Source organism: Narcine bancroftii, chromosome 5 (genome assembly GCF_036971445.1).
Source record: "Narcine bancroftii isolate sNarBan1 chromosome 5, sNarBan1.hap1, whole genome shotgun sequence".
Taxonomy (NCBI): Eukaryota; Metazoa; Chordata; class Chondrichthyes; order Torpediniformes; family Narcinidae; genus Narcine; species Narcine bancroftii.
In genome coordinates this window covers 241,113,208-241,137,140 of record NC_091473.1, presented here as the reverse complement: position 1 = coordinate 241,137,140, position 23,933 = coordinate 241,113,208, and the positions used below count along the sequence as shown (strand labels likewise).

The 23,933-nt window shown below is 40.1% G+C and overlaps 1 protein-coding gene across 9 annotated transcripts in view; it reads left to right on the top strand.

Moving 5' to 3' along the window:
- LOC138765094 (endosome/lysosome-associated apoptosis and autophagy regulator 1-like) overlaps nt 1-23,933 on the top strand; it is a 110,198-nt gene that overhangs the window by 32,806 nt on the left and 53,459 nt on the right. For 7 of the 9 annotated variants that reach the window (XR_011358472.1, XR_011358473.1, XM_069941802.1 and 4 more), the window contains exons 3-7: nt 1,149-1,335; nt 8,045-8,192; nt 10,009-10,092; nt 12,569-12,646; nt 14,900-15,005. Coding sequence is in view for 7 of the 9 variants with exons in the window: in XM_069941802.1 (XP_069797903.1) it covers nt 1,149-1,335; nt 8,045-8,192; nt 10,009-10,092; nt 12,569-12,646; nt 14,900-15,005 (603 nt within the window). In the remaining 2 variants the exon portion in view is untranslated. Of the gene's footprint in view, nt 1-1,148; nt 1,336-4,590; nt 4,732-8,044; nt 8,193-10,008; nt 10,093-12,568; nt 12,647-14,899; nt 15,006-23,933 lie in introns of those variants that run through there. The other 2 variants (XM_069941806.1, XM_069941804.1) reach the window with 2 other exon arrangements.

The following is a 23,933-nucleotide window of genomic DNA, read 5'->3' as shown; positions in this document are numbered from 1 at the left end:
ACACATTAATGATCTATTAATTTTTTTTTAAATGATTTAAAAAAAATTATATCTCGAGCACAGTAACAGGCCATTTTGGCCTACGGGTCTGCGCTGCCCAATTTACACCCAATTAACCTACACCCCAGTAATCTAGAAGAGGGGAGCGAGTGTAGAATATCTCAGTGTGCTGATACCCCCAAATTGAGTGGAAAAGCAAATTGTTCAGAGTCTGCAGAGAGAGAAAGATAGGTTAAGTGAGTGGGCAAGGACCTGGAAGATGGAGTACAATGTTGGCAAATGTGAGGTTATCCATTTTGGAAGGACAAATGGAAGATCAGAATATTATTTAAATGGCAAGCAATTGCATCATATTGCCTTGCAAAAGGACTTGGAAGTGCTTGTGCATGAATTGCAAATGTTTGGTTTGCAGATACAACAGGTTATCAAGAAAGCAAATGGAATGTTGGCCTTCATTGCGAGTGGGATTGAATTTGGGAGCAGGGAGGTTATGCTGCAACTCCACAATGTACTGGTGGGTCCGCATCTGGAGTAGTACCTGCAGTTCTGGTCTCCTTACTTGAGGAAGGATATATTAGCTTTGGAGACTGTGCAGAGGAAGTTGATTCCAGAGATGAGGGGGTTAGCCCATGAGGAGAAATTGAGTCATCTGGCACCATACTCTCTCTGGAATTTAGAAGAATGAGATGGGATCGTATAGAAATGTATACAATTATGAAAGGCCTAGTTAAGAGGTTGGTGAGTTGTTTCCATTGGTGGGGGAGACTAGATCTAAGAGTCATAGCCTCAGGATTCAGGGTAGTAGATTTAGGATGGAGATGAGGAGGAACTGCGTTTCCTGGAGGGTGGTTAATCTATGGAATTTGTTGCCCATTGAAACAGTTGTTGCCACCCTCAGTAAATCTATTTAAGACAAGATTGGATAGATTTTTACCTATTGGGGGAATTAAGAGATACGATGAAAAGGCTGGAAGGAGGAGATTATATTAGATCAGCATGGACTCATTGGGCCGGATGGCCTGCTTATGTTCTTGTGTTCTTATTATTAAAATCTTGGTCATGGAAAAATAGGTGATTTATCTGATGAGTTTTGATTAAACTGGTAGTCTTGGCAAAATTTCTAACCTTGATTTTGTATATTTTTGCAGCATTTTCCTGTGGAGCTGGTCAGTTCTTGGACATGAAGGAACAATTGTGCAAAAACTGCATTGCTGGTACTTATTCCCTTGGCACTGGCATTGAATTCAATGAGTGGGATACACTTCCATCAGGATTTGTTAACTCGGGAATAGCACAAGACACATCAGCCAAAGAATCAACTGAAAACTGTACCATGTAGGTAGATCTATCTGTCTAATAATTAATCCCATTGTTTGGAGAACTGATTACTTCCCCTCATCACCACACCCCCTCCACACTCAAGCTGTCTGAAATTATTACTTTGATACCACTGATTCTTACAGAGCACAGTGATGTATACTGTATGTATGTTATCACATGATAACTGGTGTTGGAGTGTGAGGTCTAAAATAATGCCATCAATTCCCCTCGGTTTCAAAAAGGCTTGATATTTAATCACTTAAACTGGAAAGTCTGGGGTTCTTGTGCAAACTGCTGGAGAAACTCAGCAGGTCATGCAGCATCTATGGAAAGTAGAGAGTGACCAATATTTCTGGCCTGAGTACTGCGGCAAGGTATTAGCAAAAAGCTGGCAGTTGCCTGAATAAAATGGCGGGAAAAGTGCAGAGGAGAGGAGGGAAGAAAGGGGCAGGGTAAGGTAATAGGAGGTAATATGTGGATATTGGAGGGAGGTTAGAAGAGAAAACAGCTGAGAATTGATAGGAGGAGGGCATGCTCTCTGAATGGAGAGGGAAGGAAAGGGGGTGGTTATTGGAGGAAAGGAGAGGCTCAGTGGAGGAGTTTTAATGGCAACTGGAGAAGTCGATGTTAATGCCATCTCATTGGAGAGTGCCCAGACTGAATATTAGGTGTTGTTCCCCAAAATTTGCGGCAGTGCACGAGGCCATGGGACAGACATATCAGTCTGGGAATGGTGTAGGGAATTAAAATGGTTGGCCACAGGGAGTTATTGTAGTGGACAGAACAAAGGTGCTCTCCCAGTCTGCATTACAGTTTCTCTGATGTAGAAGAGGCAACAACAGGAGCTCTGGATGCAGTACATGACCTTTGCAGATTCACAAGTGAAGTGCGGTTTTACTTGGTTGGAAAGATTGTTTGGGGCCCTGAATGGTGGTGAGGGAGGAAGTATAGGCACAAATGTAGCATTTCTTATGGTCACGGGGGTGAGCATCAAGTTGTCAATGAGTGGGAAGAGTTGAGTAGTCAAGGGAGTCCCAGAAGGTGTGGTCCCTGCATAAAGGGGAGAGGTGAAGAGAAGATGTATCTGGTGGTAAGATCATGTTGTAGGTGGCAGAAATTGTGCAGTAATATGTTGGATGAGGAGGCTGATAGAATGGTAGGTGAGGACAAGTAGAATACTGTCCCTTTTGCATCTCGTGGCACAGGGGGCCAAGGCAGATGTCTGGGAAATAGAGGAGGTGTGGGTAAGGGATGAGTTGATGGCAATAGAGGGGACTGGCATTGTTGAAGGAGTTTCTCGAGGATTCTCCAGAGTGTGTGCTCTCATTTTAAAACTTCAGTGACTGAGGACTCGAACTGAGGAATTATAGACACAACCCAAATATTTTCATAAGTTAAATGTGTTCACTTTTTCTTCATGTATATTTACTCGTATTTAACATCAGGGAAAATATGGGGAAAACCAGGAAGCAGAAGAATCAATAAATATAGGGAAAAAAAATTCATCAACTGTAAGAGTTGGAAACATTGGTCTCACTGCACTTAAGTATTGTGTCTTGAATAGTTGACACCCTACATGAGGAATGTGAGAATGCACCAGGCATTTGAAAGAGTGCAGAAGAAACTCACTCTGTTACCGAGAATGGAGAGCTTTATTTATGGAACACGAAATAAAGAAAATCAGCCATTCTCCATCCAACTGATCTACGCATCCTGTATTCTAAGAAAGTGCTGCATTCCTTGAATATCAGAAAGGATCATTAAAATTTTATCTGACAATATAATTAATATAAATAGAAGGTAATATCCCACTGACACCTGAGAAACAGGATCCATGACCACTCAAAGTGGGGAAGGAGCAGTTGAAGGATCTTTGAAGTCTTGATTCCGTGCATCAGGTGCATGTAGAAGTCCAGCATAAATGGTAGGTCTTTCTCACCATTGCACAATCTAGCCAACGTCCCACTCAGAAGCAGTATTTCAAAGTTTACTTAATCTCTTCTTTGAGTAATGTAGTTGCCCTAGTTCGGTCATTGGTCTTATGAGCCACCTCAGAACTCACAAAAGCACAGGCTTGGTTCTACCTCTGAAGCCTTTCAGGTCATCAAGAAGAGTACCTCTGTCACCTTCCTCCAGCTCTCCAGCCTCTTCCCTCTCCATTCAAAGAGTCTTTTTCCATTCCCCCCGCCCCTCCCCACCCCCTGTTTGCTGGTGTGCCCTTCCTCTCTTATCCAGCTCCTGCCTGTGGGACAGTGCTCCTCCTCCCCCTGCCCCCCCCCCCCCTATTTTGTTCTTTATCTTTGCTATATAAAATACACTGACCAGCTGAGATTCTCCAGCATTATGTGCTTTAACTCAGGAAGAAGACCGGGTTGTGTACGTTTGTTCTAACTGCCGCAAGGATCAGCTTGTCCAATAACCTTTACATCCTTTATTTCATTCCTTTTGATTTTAGATATTTTAATTCATAATCTAGCAATTCTCTTGCTAAATTTATGAAATAAAATATCAAGCATAAAACATTAATCTGCATAGGTTTTAATATCACAACTGAAATTTTTTTGAATATTTTATTTATGAAAGAAGGTTACAAAAAGTGAAAAAGAGAACACCAAACACAATTCATTTCATTTATGATGAGGTGAACCCAGTGGTAAATTAAGACTCTATTCTTGCATTTGGTATTTGGAAAGGGGTAAATAAAGAAATCGGTTGTCAAGGTAAATTGTCTAGATATATTCCTTTGTATCAGAATAAGTGTTTACCTTTTACGGTTAATAATAACTGTAAATGATTGCTTTGAATTGAGCTTTTTTTTAAATCATTTGAAAGATTGAAGGAAAAATATTAAATACCTACTCATACACTTTTTAGTTACTATTAAATTAAATCAATGTTGTATGATTATTTTGGGAATCATTTGCTTTTATCCAAAGACTCGAAGTTTGAAATGTTGGTTCGTGATGGAGGGAAGAAATTTCTGAAATGTATAAATTATTGCAACAGAAAATACCTAAAATTGAGTTGCATAAATCACAGATTAAATGGGAGAAGGACTTGGGAATTGATTTTGAGAAGGATCATTGGAGAAATATTTGTAGAGATAATATGACAAAAATTGTAAAGACAACTGAAAATTGATTGAATTTATTAAACATAAATGGAATAGTTGTGTAATATCAAACCATAATTAGATTGTAATTTAGCAAAATTAGTAATTTTCATAATTTAGTGTAATGAGGAGTAATGAATGCTGAATTTCCATTCTAGCAGGTATCAGTCTAAGATTATTATAGTTGGGATACAGTAGAAGTCCCAAAATCTGAACTGCTCAGGAATTGGGTTGATCTGGATTCTCAGGCAGTGCTTTTAAAATTCATTTTTAAGGAGGAATAAAGAAGAGATGAACAGGTAAATTTTGATCGTTTATTCATTAACAAATACAACATGCTTCATTTATCAAAATGAGCAGTTTTAAAGGAAAATAAAAATGCATCTGTGGTACTTATGCATGCATGCACGCACACAAAAGCTCACTAGATTTTAAAAGTGTGGTCCAGATTTCTGGCATCCAGATTTTTGGACTTCTACTGTATAATTTTAATGTACTTAAATAGCTGAGAATTAAATGAAGATTAAAGCCAGATATTTAGTAATAGTTTTTCATCTAGATATCGGAGCAAAAAGCATTTGAGAATTTACTCTGCCTCATCTTTGAGTGACGTGGTTAAATCAATCTGAAAGTGGTGGGGATGTAGGGAGGGATGGAGGGGTGGGAAATAGATAGCTGAAGGTTTGTTATGGTACCAGTAGGATAAAGGGTTGGTGAGATAAAGATGAATAAGTACATATATTTTTTCAGAAAGTGCTTGCCCATGCCTTCAAAATTACATCCAGCACAAGAGCCCTGTGTTACTGATGAAGGAGAAATGTCAGAGAGTGAAGTTGCAGACAGCTTCAGGAGCAGATGCTCTGGTTATTTTATTTGTGATTATGGTTGCAATTTAAAAGTCACTTTGGTACTAACAATGTTAAATCCCACTTTTTTGACATTAATGCAGCAAGGTTGTTGCCGGCAAAACCAGAGTTTTAATATCCATTGCTATTAGCTTTTTGAGTACAGGGTGGTGACCTATCAGATTTTCTGTTGTCCTGTTAGCAAAGGAACTGCCAGAAGTAAGTTCCAAGATTTACACTTTGCGATAGTAAGGAACAACAATATATTTCCAAGTTAGTAAGTATATGATATGGAGGGGAAGCTGGCAAATTATCTTACGCACTTGCTGATTTCCTGCGGGCAAGGCAGAATTACCACTGATTGATAGTCCAAATTAAATCTGCACTCAACATACACAAAAAAACAGCTAAAGAAATATCATGGGAAAAAAATATCAAGTAGTGCAAGACCCCTTAAATGAGTCCCTGATTGACTTTGTTATTGAGGAATCTGATGGTCCTGAACAGGGTGGCACCTCCTGATAGTAGCAACCAGAACAGAGCGTGAGCTGGATGGTGTTGACCCTTGATGATTGCTGCTGCTGCTTTCCGACGGCAGCATTCCCTGCAGGGGTTCTCAATGGTGGGGAGGGCTTTGCCAGTGATCTCCTGGGCTGTGTCCGTTTTGCAGGCTTTTCCACTCAGGGGTATCGGTGTCCCCATACCAGAGTGCCATGCAGCTGTTGAAATTTTCTAGGGTTTCCAAGGAAGAAAGATTCTAAAGGTAATAAGGGGTGACTGTGGCTGACAAGGAAAGTCATGGGCAATATAAACATAAAAGAGAAGTATAACATAGCAGAGATGAGTGGGAAGTCAGAGGATTGGGAAATGTTTGAGGATCAACAGAAGATGATTAAAAAGGCAATACGGGAAGAAAAGATGAGGTACGAAGGTAAGCCAGCCAAGAGTATAAAGGAGGATAGTAAAAGCTTCTTTAGATATGTGAAGAGGAAAAATTAGTTAAGATCAAAGTTGGGCCCTTGATAAGACAGAAACAGGTGAAATTATTATGGGAAACAAGGAAATGGCAGACGAGTTGAACAGGTACTTTGGATCTGTCTTTACTAGGGAAGACATAAACAATATCCCAGTGGACAGAGGACCTAAAGTAATGGAAGAACTGGAGGAAATTCACATTAGGCTGAAAATGGTGTTAGGTAGACAGATGGGACTAAAGGCTGATGAATCCCCAGGGCCTGATGGTCTGCATCCCAGAGTACTTAAGGAAGTGGCTCTAGAAATTGTGGATGCATTGGTAATCATTTTCAATGTTCTATAGATTTAGGATCAGTTCCTGCGGATTGGAGGGTAGCTAGTTATCCCACTTTTTAAGAAAGAAGGGAGAGGGGAAACAGGGAATTATAGACTAGTTAGCTGGACATCAGTGGTGGGGAAGATGCTGGAGTTGATTATAAAGGGTGAAAGGATAGCTGTAACAGGATTGGTCTGAGTCAGCATGAATGTATGAAGGGGAAATCATGCTTGACTAATCTTCTGGAATTTTTTGAGGATGTAACTTATGAAAATGGACAAGGGAGAACCAGTGAATGTAGTGTACCTGGACTTTCAGATAGTCTTTGATAAGGGCCCACATAGGAGATTGGTGGGCAAAATTAGAGCACATGGTATTGGGGGTAGGGCACTGACATGGATAGAAGATTGGTTGGCAGACAGGAAACAAAGAGAGGGGATTACTGGGTCCATTTCAGAATGGCACACAGTGACAAGGTACTGCAAGGCTGTGTTGGGACCACAGCTATTTACGATATACGTTAATGATTTGGATGAAGGGATTAAAAGTTACATTAGAAAATTTGAAGATGACACAAAGCTGAATGGCAGTGAGGAGGATGATATGAGAAAGCAGGGTGACTTGGACAGGTTAAGTGAGTGAGCAGATCCACACTTGGAGTATTGTGTGCAGTTTTGGACTCCAACTTTGAGAAAGGACATTCTTGCTGTTGCGTAGGTTCACAAGGTTAATTCCCAGGATGGCGAGACTGTAATATGTTGAAAGATTAGAGCGACTGGACTTTTATACGCTGGAATTTGGAAGGATGAGAGGGGAGCTGATTGAAACATAAGATTATTAAAGGATTAGACACATTTGAGGCAGGAATCATGTTTCCTATGTTGGGGGAATCCAGAACCAGAGACCATAATTTAAGAAAAATAAGGGGTAGGCTATTTAGAATGGAGTTGAGGAAAAACTTTTTCACACAGCGAGTTGTGGATCTGTGAAATGCTCTGCCTCAGAAGGCAGTGGAGGCCAATTCTGTGGATGCTTTCAAGAAAGAGTTAGAAAAAGCTCTTAAAGATAATGGAGTTGAGGGGTATAGGGAGAAGGCAGAAGCGGGGTACTGATAGTCAATGATCAGCCATGATCACAGGGCTGAATGGCCTACTCCTGGACCTATTGTCTATTGTCATACCTAACCTCCACAAACTCCTGAGAAAGTAGAAGCATTGATGTGCTTTCTTCACGATGCCTTTATTGTTCCAGGAAAGATCCTCTGAGATGGTGGCTCCCAAGAATTTAAATTTTCTCACCCTCTCCACTTCTGATCCCTAATGCTCACTGAATCGTATACCTCTTGTTTTTCTTTGGTTCTTCTTCTTGGTGGTTAGATTGTGGGAAGTGTTGAAGTGCACACAGCAAGTTTGATCAACTGAAAACATTCAAATTGATGTTAAATTTGAGATCAACTTTTCTGTGAAATTTTTCTAGGTCAAAATGGACCCCTCAAGGTGACTTCATAGCTTCTAATAATGATGAGTGTACCGCTGTCCTGATGTATGCAGTGAACTTGAAACAATCTGGCAAGGTTTCATTTGAATATCTGTATCCAGACACAGGAATATACTTCGAATTCTTTGTAAGTAATTTACAATGTTACAGAAGTCTATTGAATGATAAAATCCTGTTTCAGGGACAGAAAATGAAGTTAATGATCACAAGAGTATCTTTCATGCCCATTAGATGAAGAGAGAAGGAAATGTACGAGATTAGTACAAGAAATAATCTTGTCTTGCACCATTACAGAGATTGTGACTTTATAATTTTATTCTAAGATTTTAACAAATTGGTGTCGCTGGGAACAAACCCAGTGGTAAAATCTATTCTGTAAGAGCAATAATAGAATTACAGATTAATGAAGACTTGCAGAAATTTGCTGGTTGGACGGAGGACATTTGGCCCATCAACTCCATGAGGGTGCTGTGCAAGACCAATCCAACTTGTCAGACTCCAGGCCTCACTTTGCAAGTTCTTTGTTCCATCCACTTCTGTTTTGAATGGTGCAATTGTGTCTGCCTCCAGGTCTGCCCCGGTAATGTATCCCTAATCCAAATGATTGTGGTTCCTTTAGTTTTTCTTGCCAATCAACTTTATTCCACGGAATCTGGTTCTTCCACTTGAGTTCCTTTCGGCAGCTGTAATGGTTCCACATTAATTGCCACTTTTTATTATATTTTTGTTGAGTTTAACAAAAAAGCCTTTACATGAGGTAAATTAATAATAACATAAATCAAATCATGTCATATGCATATCAATTGTGAGCTAGAAGTATAAAATAATTAATGTGTTAGTCAGAGCCTGCTCTCAAGCTAGAATGCACACAAAACCATAGAGCATACAAAACACATTTATTAAGTCATGCTAACTGGAATGAGGGGTGTTGATGTCAGGTAGACAATGTCATCCTTGTCAATATCGAATCTCATTCAAAGATCCATGTGAAACAATGCAGAATATAAGCCATTTTGTTGGATACAAATCTGATCGGCATCTCTGAGCTTATTGTTACAAGCTTGTGTTTTACTTTTTTGCATTGCTCTATTCTAGAGATGGGGAAATGGTTGACGGCAAGCAGTTATTCACATGTGCAAGCCATAATTAAAAGATGTTGGCAGGTCTAGATGCTTCCAATACACAGTAAAATCTGTGTTCTGTATGCCTGATATTTGGACTTTAATTATCACATGTAAATGGTCGGTCTCACAATAATATTAAAACATCAATGTTAACAATGGGGATAGAAGTTTCTAGGCTTAATTAGTGCTGTCAGTGTTGCTGTGTGCGTCCTATGGCCATTGACAACTCAAATCGTGGCTGACGGGTTGTCAGACTCTATCAGCCGCATAAGCACGAGAGGCCATTTATGAATGAGTTGCTCATTGACAGATCGTTGACTCGACCACCGAAGTCGGTTAGCACCTCTGTGTTAAAGGCATTATAGATTCTGTAAGTCTGCTGCAGTGCTGTTTACCCAAAAAAATGGCTGAAGTAATTAATTCAGATGACTTTGGAGGATGGGATGATTAGTTTTAATTGTCTGGCTGGGATGTGCTTATGCCCAGTAAACGTGTGGCTCTCTCTGGCCCCTGTTTCGAAACTAGGGACTGGTGTTTTTAATAAAGACAAATCTTTGGTGTTTCTCTCATAACTGTCATTTCTGGATGGCATAGGAATACAAACTTTAATCTTTATTACATAACTATTTTGTTCAGAACATCAAATTCTATAATTATAATAATTAAACAATTCAATCATAACTTGTATTTTGTCCAAAAATAATATTGAATACAAAAATATATACAATCAATATCTGTAAAATTCCGTTATATCGGATATTAGTCTTTTCTGACGTGTTCATCAGCTACTAACTGGATATAATAATTATTTCTGCACAGGTTCAGAATGATCAGTGTCAATCAACGGACAATGAAAATAAATGGATGAGAAGAACAGAAAGTAATCAGTGGAATCATCATGCAGTATGTGTATTAAATATTTCGATCCTGTCATTACATTCTTCTCTGTAGCCTTTTCATTTTCAGAGCTATACCTTGGTCCAGTAAAGGTCAGATAATCTGCTATCCAACCTCTTGGAAATCTCAATAGTTTGGCATCTGGCTTGCCAAAGTTGCTGCATTCCCTTTTCTGTCTACTACAGTAGTTCTCAACTTTTTTCTTTCTATTCACATACCACCTTAAGCAATTCCTTACAAATTACAGGGCACCTAAGGCATTGGGAGTACTTAAAGTGGTATGTGAGTGGAAAGAAAAAGGTTGAGAAGCACTGCTCTAAACCTTCCATGTGACCATTAATTATTAATCCTGTAATTAAAAATTAAACTTGTATTTGGAAAAACATGGAAGATGGCATTTATTAATGTGTTCACTGGTCCTGACCACGTGTGAAGTCATAAAACTTCACTACCAATACAAGGTCCTTGAGACATCACTCTTAGCATTGGCCTCCATGGTAATGTCCTTCTGCTGGATTTTACTTCTGCTCAACTGGATTTCCTATATCCCCAAACATGCAGAACATCTCTACTTCCTGTCTCTTCTTTGCTGAGTGCTGCATTAGAAAATTTGCACAACCTTTTCTCACTGATGATTTGTGAGGGCACTCAAAGCTTTTGAATAACTTCTGCCAATGGTGGGGACCATTTAACATCTATCCTATAAGAAATGACTTTGTGCCTAAATGGCATCAGCTTGTTTTAGGTGGTGTGGGGGACATTCTGTTAATTATTTCACATTATTTTGCCTAATATAAGTGATAATGTGATTGGTGTAATTTGAATGATGTAATCAATTCCAAATGTGTTTGTATGAATTTCAGTGTCAAGAAAAAAAATTCTCAGGTATTTGAAAGTTCCATGATCTGGCACAAGATTTTCAACTCAATTAAATTTCCAGCTCACTCTATATAAACACTGCACCCTTCAAGGGCTCTATTTGTGACCTTTAAAATCTAAAGTGCTAGTTTGCTTCCTGGTTCACATCAACATTCAAAAGTGCAGCCTTCACCACGTTATAGCAAGGACATCTGTGCCTCACTCATTACCACGCGTTTTATTAAATGCTGTGGGTTTGAATATGGTAATTTTGATGCGCATTATTAGCAGGTCGGCTCGTTGGTTGTAGCTTTATGAAGAAGCAAGGGGGCGCTGTGAAAAGTTGGCGCTTTTTAAATTATATGGAGGAAGTGCTGCACAGTAGCTGGAGCTCATTCCCAAAATTGTTGCCATTTCTCTCACTTGTCTTTAAAAAACAAAAAAGGTATTGTCATTTAGCAGACGGTTTCTTGTGCTGGAAGATCAAAAGTTTAAATGTATGGCAATGTTTCCAAACCAGTCTGGATAAGCAAGAAACATCACATTATTATTCTAATCCTCATTGTGGCTCTTAACAGTCAAGAAGAATGCTGATTAACGATGTAGTTTTTTTTTTAATCCTCCTTGTTATTCTGAGAAACTGAGCATCCTCTAGTAGGATTAACCTCACTGAGTATTAGTCGTATGATTTGAATTCCAGTCTTTTTTATTGAAAGCAAATGTGGTTATGACTCATGACAATCTAGAAAGCACATCTAGATCTTCATGTAAGGCACATTATTTACATTGACCTCATTTCATTCTTCGTGTTCCAATTTTTTTTAAATTAAAGTTCACGAACTACCTTGCTATTCATTAGCACAAACTGGAAGCTGACTGGTGCTCGTGACCAGCTCACCACAAAAGCCGAGCAGTCTGGGCATTTCTCAGTGAACCTAATGACACCGCTCAATCCAAAAGCTTGAAATGGGTCTGGAAAATAATCAGGTTTTAAAAAAAAAATATTCGTAAGTAACCAAAAAAAAACAGGACATACCAGATGCCCTTAGTGGCTGATGCACCATTTTCGGGTGGGAGGGGGAGAAATGATGTCCATTTCATGTCAGAGACCATTCCTCAGAAATACAAAATTTGGAAAACAAGGGGAAAAAGTTGCAAAGAGAAATTGGGTTGGGGAAAACAAAGAGAATGTTTGTGATAGTGTGCATATAAACAATGATGAGGTGACAGATTCTTCAATACATGGAGACAGAGAAGGGGAAGATATGAAAATAGAGAACTACAGCCTCAATTTATTAGTGATTTTTTTCACACTATCTCTTTCTACAAGTACTGGTTGACATCCATTAGCAAGGGCATTATTCATCGCTTATGTTAAATATTGAAGACTGAAACTGTTAAGGGATTTCCATACAAAAATATAATTATCAAGTTATTTTTGAATTTTTGTTTATTCACTTTGTGCTAACTGACCGTGGAGTCGCAGACATGCAGCAAGGAAACAGGTCCTTCAGCCCACTGAGTCCCTTCTATCGTACTTTAATTTTGAACTTGAATGTGGGATCATTTTCAGAGTTAAATACATGAATTCGTAAGCAACCCTGAGATTAATTTTTTTCTGCAGGCAAATCATAATTTTGTAATTACCGGTAACGTGTTATTCAAAGAAAGAAATTGTACAAATACCGAAATACGAATGCAGGTAATTCAGTAATAAACAATGAGCAAAGTATGTTTCTTTCAATGAATCTCTGAATTAGTCCGTCGTTCAAGTGTCTGATAGTTGAAGGGTAGCAACTATTCCTGAACCTCGAGGTTAGAGTCCCGTGACACCGGTTCCTCCTCCTGATGGCAGCATCGAGAACAGAGCATGTCCCGGGTGGTGTGGGTCCTTGATAATTGCTGCATGGCAATGTTTCATGTTCATGTTCTCGATGGTGGGGCAGTTTTGCCTGTGATCTACTGGGCTGTGTCCATTACCTTTGGCAGGATTTTTCGCTCCAAGGTATTGGGCCCCCCCCCCCCCCCCCCCATACTAGGGCCATGATGCAGCCAGTCATCACACTTTCTATTATCCATCTCCACAACCTTTCACAAACTCCTAAGGAAGTGCTGAGACAGACAGCCTTTCTCCACAATGGCATTAATATGATGGGTCCAGACAGGTCCTCTGAGATGGTGAACCCAGGAATTTAAAGTTGCTCACCCTCGCCTCTTCTGATTTCCCCCAATGATCACTGGATGATACCTCTGGTCTTTCGTTCCTAAAGTCTACAATCAGCTCATTAGTTTTGGTAACACTGAAAACTTGGTTGAATGGTGAATAAATTTCTCACTTGATCTCCCTCCTGTATGCTGACTCATTTCCCCCCCCCCCCTTTATACCACCCACCACAGTGATATGGTCAGCAAACTTGCATATAATGTTGTTGTCATACTGTGTGAGGAGAGCAGAAGGCTAAGTAGACATTGCCGTGGTGCTCTGGAGCTGATAGAAATTGTGGAGGAGATGTTTTGCCAATTTACGCTGACTAGTTCTGAGGAAATCCAGGATCTAATTGCACAGCTGTAATAGGCATATGGGAATGGATCCAAGTTGCTGCTATCCACTCTCTCCAGATTCTCCCACTCACTGGCACACCTGGGATCTACCCACTTGTACATCTTTGGGATGTGGAAGGAAACCTTTGCGATCATGTTCAAACTCCACACAGGTTGCACCTGATCTCCAGCACTATTAGGCAGTGAAACACAATTAACTGCCGAGTTGAGTAATGCCTTAATTTCAGAGTTCTTATCCATCCTTTCAGATCTGCTCCTTCAATCCTATGTTTCTAATCCCTGCTATGACCTTGAAAATCATAACAATTACAAATTGCAAACCTAGCAGTTATTTCCTGAATATAAAATATTTCCTGTTTTGGTTTCAGTTTGTGTTGTGAAGCATCTTGGGAGGTATTGGTAGGCAAATTAAAGTTGGTAGTATAAACAATGAATTGGGTTCTGGATGAGTAGCATCCGTTCATGTGCTTTCAAAATGCAATTGGCCAGATTATGATAGCTGAGTTTCTGTTGAGGCATGAGTTTTAATTATTCAGAGGGCTTTGTGCATGACAGGACATGAGAAGGTGAAGAAACTATTACTGTTTTGTAACCATTTACTCCTAATTTAGGTGGGTCAAATAAAATGAGGTCAAGGATCTACTTGCATATTTTGTGAAACTAGCTTTAATATCTTGAGGGATTTGCAATCCACACAATGCTGCATGCAGTACACTAAAGCAACTGTGGTGCTTTCACACCTTCAGCAGCCCAGGTTCAATCCTGACCCTGTAGTGCTGACTGTGTGAAATTTGCATGTTCTCCCTGCAAATGCATCTGTTTTCTCCAGGTGTTCCCATTTTCTCCAAGACCCAAAGATGGTAGGTTAAATGTCCACTGAAAATTTCCCCTCGTGAGCAGATGAATGACATAATTGATAGGACTGAGGGGAGAATAATGTGACATTACTGTAAGCCAAAGCTTGATCGTCAGCCTGGACTTGGTGAGCCAAAGGGCATGCATCTGTGCTGTATGTCTCCATTACCCCATAATAACAACCTCCCACAGGAAGCATTGCCTCACTTTGCATGTCTCTCAGATTTGTTTAATACCACACTTTCATTAAATATTTGCAATCCATTCACCCCAGTGCTATGCCAGCAGTCATCTCATTCTGTGCCAAAGGTTTTCAATTTGTCCCAATCTGTGGGTATGTCAATCAACTGATACCAGTAGAAATGAAACTCCACCAATTATTGTCCCAGCGACGCATTGAAAATATTCCTCCATATTTTTCAGACATAGTATTAATGGTATTGTTATCTGGCTTCCACCAATCTTACCTTTTACCTTTACAGGGATGTGCGCTGCTGTTCATTTCAGATTTTGTCATGTGCTGTCTTTTCCTTAAAAGGTCAATTTGAATCGTGGTAATAATGTTTTGTACTGGCGAACAACAAGATTGTCACTGGACACGAAAGTACCAAAACCAGTTCTCATCAGATATATTCTTATCACAGGTACACCAAGCCTCTATTTTTAAAATAAGTGATGTAAGTAATCCTTTAATTTGTTGAATATGTGAGTCTCTGAGGTATTTCCAAATGATGGTGACTGGACGAGATATAACTGGAAGTTGAATAGGAGAATCCATCTGACTTGAAAATTAAAGCTTCAGGCAATGTATTCTGTCTACCTGATCTCTTAGATTGCTGTTTCCATATTTAATTTACCATCTCCTGGGTGCATATTGATAATTTAATAAATAGCAGGTATGATAGTATAATCCCCATGACAATAGGTTAGAAACCTACTTGCCTTGGATGTGGAATTGATTCCTTCAGTCGGGTTACTTGTTGGTTGGCACAATGAGAGTAAATTATTCTGAAAACTGACTGACTCAATAACATTCTTTAAATCAATCTGTCACTTCTTTCTTGGTCTATTTTTGTATTTTCCATTCCACACGATCAAGTTAAATTTAGCACACAGAGGGGTGTAAGTGGATGGTACTCTGTCTGATTTAACTCTATTGAAAATGATTCAAAGTAAAATTTAAGTGGCCTGTGCAGAAGTAATGTTACTTCCTGCCCTACATCGGAGCAGAAATAGGCTATTCAGCCAATCAAGTCTGGCCCATCATTTAGTCAGCTCCACTGATTGGTCTTCTCATAACCTTTGATTCCTTGGCTAATCAAGAACCTAAAATCTCTCCCTTAAATACAGCCAATGACTTGACCTCCATAAATTCCAGATTCACCACCCTCTGTTCTCAGTAGATGCCCTTCAATCATGAAGTTGACATTGACATCCTATGTAGTTGATTCAAAAGGAGGGATATTGTTATTGAATAGATTAACTGGAAATAACTATCAGACTCTAGGGTGGATTGAAGTCCATGACCACAAAGGAGACCACCATTTGAATAAGAGCTAAGCTATTTGGTGCAACTTCAGACCCTTTCATGCCAAGCTTCCACCTGGAGGCCGGTTATAAGCGTGGAGGGAAAAATATAAACTTGCCTTTCATGGAGCTGCCCTAAAAGGCTGCTCTTGCATTGTATTCACGTCAAATGGTGCCTCGTAGCGCCCTCGCCCCAGAACCAATGGAGGCGGGGAAACTGGTGCTATGACACCGCCCATGTAAATATGTAGTAGAGCAATGGCCGTCTTCTCTGCACAAAATTCCCCACGCCGCTGGAACTGCTCTGTTTCCCAGAATGGTTCCAGCTGCATGGGGGATGATGGGTAGGGAAGACTGACTTTGAGAGGCCTGATGAGATGCCGGAGTTGCTGGCCGGGCTATCATAGCCTGCACCGACCACTTCCGCCGTCCGCCTCTGCCCTGAAGGAGCCATGGAGGCACAGGGGTGAGTGGGTGGGAGGGAGGGAGGGAGGGGACATGGGTTGCGAGATGTCAGGGACATCGCAACGTCATCAGTACGCCCCCAGTCAGCTGCTTGCTGGAGCATTGCATTCATGCAAGATGGTGGAGCACAGCACTCTGTTGATGATCCTTCCCTGAGAGTGATTGCAGTCGGTGCCTTAGAGCTGGCCACAGCGCATTCATAGAGGTAAGTCTCCCAATGTAATGGCAGAGAATCTCTGCCTTCACAATTGGGCTTTTTCACTGCATGTAAGGGCCTTTCTTGTCTGACTAGTATTCACTCCTCTTTATGCCTCCAAGGCAGCCAAGTAAATAAGTCGCTGCTTTCTTCTCTGGGTAATAAATGTCTTGACAACAATTTCTGTATCCTATTAATAATTTAATTTTAAAGAGAAAAATTAATAAGTTAAAATGTATTGGAGAGGACAATGTACAGTATGTCATATTAGAGTTCACCTTCCGCTCTTACTGAATGAAATTGAAGTCTAAAAATAATAGTGACCAAATGACTAATGGCTGCGCTGGGTGTAGGTTTATCTATTTAATTAATACTCGTGTGAAGAATTTTTTAAAATAAATTATTCTCCACTGATCATGTCATATTATATTGGTTTATTGAGGATTTTGATCTCCCTTTTGGTGTTTAAATCCAAATATAGTGCTATTTTTCCATTAACCATGATTGTTGGAACTTTAAGTAAATCATTAATAAAAAACCTGTATAAATAGTGTCAAAATACACAAGATATTTTGATTAACAGCCCATGTATTTTCTGCATTTACTGGGTCACCTAGTTTCCTGTGTAGAACAGCAGATTATCATGACCTGATAATTATTTTGGGAGAGAATTAAAGTGACAAATGATGGAACGCATTTCTTTTTTAAAAATTTTTTAATTTTTCACACTATGAACAATACTGACCAAAATGCACACAAACGTTTCCCTCTTAAAGCATAAACTCCTCCCTTTGTCAAGTAATTCAGGGTGTCTGTTTCTTGTGTTGTTTAGAAATGCTTCTAACATCAGACTTTGAAAATGAAATGTGGCATTTACTTGAAGCAACTTTTAATCTTTCTCAATTTCACCCCGTGGCATTTTGCCAGTTATTTTATATGCAAAATTTCCTCGTACAACTGTGTAATATGAAAAATGACATTGTCCAAAACTCTAATTCACTAGATGATTGGAATATATATCAGTAAATATAAATTTGAAGTGTTAAATGCGAGTTATAACAATAAAGCTATTGAAATATTTTCTTTTTGCACAGATAATCTCTAGATTTAAATTGGCCCATGAGAACAAAAATAGGCTATTTCGCCAATCGAGATCTCTGTTCTAAGTGGACACCCTTCAATCCTGGTTGTGGCCTCTTGTCCTTGACTTTGCTACCATGGGATACAACTTTTCTACATCTACTCCATCCAGGCCTTTCAACATTCAAAATGTCTCACCAGTGCCTCAACATCATATCCCTGCTCTTCTATTCCTCTTGAAATGAATGCCAGCACTGCATTTGCCTTCTTCACCACTGACTCAACCTGTAAGTTGACCTTCAGGCTGTCCAGCACAAGAACTATCAAGTCCCTTTGCATCTGGGAATCTTCAATTTTCTCCCCATTTTTAAAAACATCTGCCCATTTATTTCTTCTACCAAAGTACACTTTCCAGCACTGTATTTCCGTTGTCATTTCTCTGCCCATTCTTCTAATCTGTCCAAGTCCTTCTGCAGCCTCGAGGTAAAAAGAAGCGGCCACAACATCGACCCCTGTGGAACTCCACCAGCAGCTGGCAGCCAACCAGAATTTGCTTCCTGTATTCCAACTCTCTGCTTTCTGCCAATCAGCCAATGCTTATCTATGCTAGCATGTTTCCTGTTATTACCATGGGCTCTTGTTAAGTCACCTCATGTGAGGCACCTTGTCAAAGGCTTTCTGAAAATCCAAATGTACAACATCCACTGCATCTCCCCTAATTAGCCTGCTTGTCACCTCTACAAATAATTGCAGTAGGTTTGCCAAGCAAGATTTTCCCTTAAGGAAACTATGCTGGCTTTGGCCTATCATGTTATATGCCCAAAGTACTCTTGTCACCTCATCCTTGACAATCAACTCCAACACCTTCCCAATCACTGATGTCAGGCTAACTGTTCTATAATTTCTTTTCTGCTCCCTCCCTCCCTTTTTGAATAGTAATATTTGCACTTTTATTGTTCTGGACCATGCCAGAATCTCTTGATTCCAGAAAGATCATTAATAATTTCTTCATAATCACAACCTCTAATTCTTTCAGAACCCAAGAGTGCCATCCATCTGGTCCAGGAGACTTATCTACCCTTAAACTATTCAGCTTTCTGAGTACCTTCTGCCTTGAAATCATAACTGCACTCACTTCCCTTCCCCGATACCCTTGGGCATCCATTACACTGCTAAGGTCTTCCACAGTGAAAGTGATGCAAAATACTAATTTAGTTCCTTTGTCATCTCCTTGTCTCCCATTATTATTTATCCAGCATCAGTTTCTAATAGTCCTGTATCTACTCTTGCCTCTCTTTTACTCTTCATATACTTGAAGAAGCTTTTTGTATCCTTTTTGATATTATTTGCTTGCCGCCTTTTATGCTTCATCCTTTCCCTCCTAAGAAGTTTTTTTGTTGCCTTCTATGTTTTTAAAAATTTCCCAATCCTCTATCTTCCCACTACTTTTCACTTCCTTGTATGCCCTCTCTTTCACTTTTCTGTTGGCTTTGATTTTCCTAGTCAGCCATATTGCCTCTTTTTGGCTATGTATTTATCCTGCTTCTTCCTCATTTTTTTTGCAGAAACTCCATCTGTTGGGGCTCTGTGTTATTCCCACTCTACTATGGCCATTTCCTCTCTCAGGCCAGTGTAATTCCCTTTACTCCACTGAAATGCATCTGCCCTTTGCTTCTTGCTAAATCTCAAATTGAATTCATTCATATTCTGATCACTAATGGCTCCTTTCCTCTAAGATCTCTAATCACCTCTAGTGCATTACACAAAACCAAATCCAGTACAGCTGATCCAGTAGTGGGTTCATTAAAATGCTCCTCTGTAAAATGATCTCATAAGCATTCTATAAATTTCTCTCTTGAGATTCCAATCCACTTGCATGTTGAAATCCTCCATGGCTGCCATAACATTGGCCTTCTAAAATGCTTTTGTTATTTGCTATTGTAATTTGTTGTCCACATCCCGGCTATGGTTTGGGGGTCTCTATATAATTGCCAAGGCGTTCTTTAACCCTTGCCATCTTTTAACTCAACTCACAATTATTGTATATTTTTTGATCCGTGTCACCTCTTTCAAATGATTTAATGTTATTCTTCACCAACAGACCCACACTACCCCCTCTGCTGACTTGCCTATCCTTTTGATACACTGTGTATCCTTGGACATTCAGCTCTTGATGATATCCAGCGTTTAGCTATGACTCAGTGACATCCACAACATCATACTTGCCAATCTGCAGCTGTACTACATGGCATTCCACTTGATGTGCTGCATTTGTTTGAATACAAAACCTTTAGCACTCTATTTGTTATTTTTTTTTTGACTCTGTGTCCTTGTTGCATTGCAACTCATCCCACTGGCTGCTATTTTGCCCTTTCTGCCTGTCCTTCCAAACCAGCTCCTACCAGCTATCCCTACATGTGCACCAACTGCCTCTTCACACTGATTCCCACACCCCAGTGATTCTAGTTTAAACCTCTCCTCCATGTGCACCCTCTCTCCCTCCCCCCCCCCCCCCCCACCCAAACAGCATCAGGAAACCTCCCTGCCAGGATATTGGTTCCCCTCCAGGCCAGGTGAAACCTGTTCCATTTGTATAGGCCATCCTTTCCAGAGATCCAAGAACTTGAAACCCTGCCCCTGTACAATCTCATCAGCCACTCATTTGTCTGCACGATGTTCCCATTCTGATCTTCTCCAGCTCGTGGCACTGGGAGTAATCCAGAGATTACCTCCTTGGAGGTCCTGCTCCTCAGCCTCTTTCTGAACTCCCTAAGTGCATTTTGCAGAAGCTCTATTTCATTCTTGCCTATGTCACTGGTACCAAAATGTACTGTGATCTCGCTGCTCACCCATCCCTTTAAGGACATTCTGCAATCATTCAGAGACATCCTGGACCCTAGCATCCGAGAAGCAATGCACCATTCTAGTGTCCCTTTTGCAGCCACCAAGTCTCCTATCTGTTCCCATAACTATTGAGTCCCCAATTATTATCACTCAACTTGACTTCATGCTTCCGTTCTGAGGCCCAGGGCTGACCACAGTGCTGTTGTTCTGGCTGCAGCCTTGCCAAAATAGCTATCCCCCCCACCCCCCCTCAGCAATATCCAAAGTGGTATACTTGTTGCTGAGGGGAATGGTCACAGGGTGACCTTGCACCAACATCTTTCTCCCATTGCCAATCTCAGTTCACCCATCTACTAGATGAATCTTACACTCTGGGTGTAAACACCGACATCAAAGGCTTATTTATCACGATCTCAGCCTTCCTGATGATCCTCCATTCATACAACTCAAGCTCCAATTCTTTAATAGTGGTTTTTCAGGAGATGGAGCTGGTTGCACTTACTACAGCTGTAGTCATCAGGACTTGTAGGACGTATATAAATAAAAAAATAAGGGGAACATGAGGGGAAATTTCTTTACACAAGGGGTGGTAGGGATGTGGAATGAGCTTCCGACAGACGTGGTCGAGGCAGGATCATTGGTTACATTTAAGGAAAGACTGGATAGTTACATGGATAGGAGAGGACTGGAGGGGTATGGACCGGGTGCTGGTCAGTGGGACTAGGAGGGTGGGATTTGTTACGGCATGGACTAGTAGGGCCGAACTGGCCTGTTCTGTGCTGTAAGTGGTTATATGGTTAAAAAATTAAAGATAACTGCTCACATTAATTGCTTTCTTGTTCTAAGGAGGTTTTTTTTGGTAATGCAGTGGTCTTTGCAAACCAGTCATAGAAAAAAATTAAATTTTGCAGTTATGCTTGAGAGTGGTTCAGTCACGGTTGATCATTTTGCTGAGTAACTGCACTCTGTCTGCATCAGTGACAGGGATCTCCCAGTGGCCAACAATTTCAATTCTGTGCCCCACTCTCTAATTTTCCAACTGGGCACTCTCCAACATCAATTTCTCTGGTTTCTGCTCGGCTATTCCCTGTTCCCCTTCCCATCCCTACCCCTCTGTCTTCTTTTCTCCAGCTCTCCACCCCCTTCCCTCTCCATTCACAGAGCCACCCCCCTTCCCTTTCTGCTGGTGTACCCTCCTTCCCTTTATCCACTTATTGCCTCCTCCCTGTGGGACTGTGCCCCTGCCCCAACCACCCCCCCCCCACCCCACCATCTTGTTCGGGTGCCAGCCCCACATTTTGTTCATACCTTGATAAAGGGCTCAAGTCTGAATGTTGGTTATATATTTTTATCTTTGCCATATGAAGTAGATTGATTGCCCTACTGAATTTCTCCAGCCTTGGGTTTTTACTTCAGTCGCAGTATCTGCAGACCTTTTGGGTTTTACTTGTGGTTATAATTTCTGTGAGATCCAGATACAAGGAAGCTGCAGCTTCAGGAATTTTCTTGTAGGGTCCTCTTTAATTTTCTGCCCTTCTTGCTTTAATGGACTTAAGGCTATTGAACTATGCCAGAATTAGAGTTGTACCTAATGATTCTGGTCCACCTCGGAGGCTTCAATTTACTTACAAATCTCAATTTCACAAGGGTTCTGAGAATTTTTGAGGATTGGAGAGTGAAGGATGGAGCTTGACGAGCGAGGATCCAATGAGGGAGTGTGATGGGGAAGGGTGGACAGAAAGGGGAAAGGTGGGTCAGAGTTCAAATCCAGCATTGACATTCTTGTGTAGGAATTGCCACTCTCATCACAATTTAGATTAATTCATTAATAACATGCTAAACAAAGCACCAGACGTGACATCATTCCATGGATCACAACTTGGGCATATGCTTGTCTCAATTTCTGACGTGCAGTTAATTTCTGGAGTTATGCCGAGAAGCCATTAAATCTCCAGACAACTGAAATTAAAAAAAAGTTGTGACTGTATATTGATGTGGGCAGGACTTGCTTTACCTAGTCAGGAGAACTCCCCTTCCTATACCCAAGGATTCATAGGGAGGATTCATCAGAATTAATTTTAAATCAATTTACAGGTCAGCAATGAGCCAACAACACTCACGACAAAATCTTGAGCCATTTCATCATTTGTGCGAGTTGAAACAAATCGTGTTATTAGAGTACTTTGATTTGAAGCTAGTCTGGGTATCAATATCTCCAGATCATCTGCCCAGCTTCTGAAAGTTATCCAGAGAACGTTGCATAATATATCTTTCACCCAATTTTTCATACGATGTTCTTTTTTTGGAATATTTTATTTAAAATTTTTCCATATATGAAATTAATAAACTTTTTTCGTAAACAAATATAGATAAAATTTAAAATTTCTATAATTACATACTGGTTTTACATGACCAAGTAGAACGTAAATTATATATATTCTAAAGTAAGGTCTTTTTGGGTGGACTTGGGAAATTTTTTTAGAATAAATTACAGGTACCATATTTCCACAAAATCTAGATGTATTTTTATTAGGAAATATAGAAGGAACAAGACCCAAGTTAAAATTATAATTTTATCAAGTGAAATTCATTAAAATAGCATTAGTGGTGGCAAGGAAGTGTATTGCAGTAATTTGGAAATCAGATGCATACTTAGGTATGGAGAGATGGAATGCTGAAATTGAAAGTTGTATTCCTTTAGAGAAAATTACATATAATTTAAGAAATAAATATGCTGCCTTTTTACAAATTTGGACCCCGTATGTGCAAGGTTTAGGGATAAATAGGTAAAAATGTACTTCTGGCCTCTTATGACCTTTGTTAATCTTCATTCAGAGATGTTCTGACTGGCAATTCTACTTGCCTCACAGGTTGAATATGAGTCCTTGTTGTCAACTCTCAGAGACCATACACCAATTGTCTTTGTAGACAACCTAAAGTGCCACTCTTTATTGAATGGCATGTAGAAGGTGATTGCATGCTGTTAAACGGTGGTGCAATCAGAACTGAAACTGATCCTGTTCTCTGTCTCACACTATTAATGCAATCAAACTCTCATAACCAGGACCAGAAAGCCTCACTCCTACCCTTCATTGGATATGGAAACTAATTATGGCTATTCAAAAACACCAGAGTCTGTGATTGATCCAAGGAATAGCGACTGAGAATCGATCTGGAAAATTATCAACTTCATAATTTGATACAGTTTAGCAATAAGATGCATGAACCGACTTATTTATTCTCTGCTTGTATTGCTTGAGCTGGGAGAGAGTAGGGAGAGATTTCAAAAGCCTGGAGAATATCACCAAGAATTAAGACGGGAGGTGAGCAGTATATGAGACAAATGAATCAAGAACTTGTCTTGAGCAAGATGGCAGTTTAGAGTAGCTATTCTCAACCTTTTCCCAGCTTTGGCTCCCCTAGGAGTCTGCTCAAAATTTACAAGACCCCCTTTGGTACC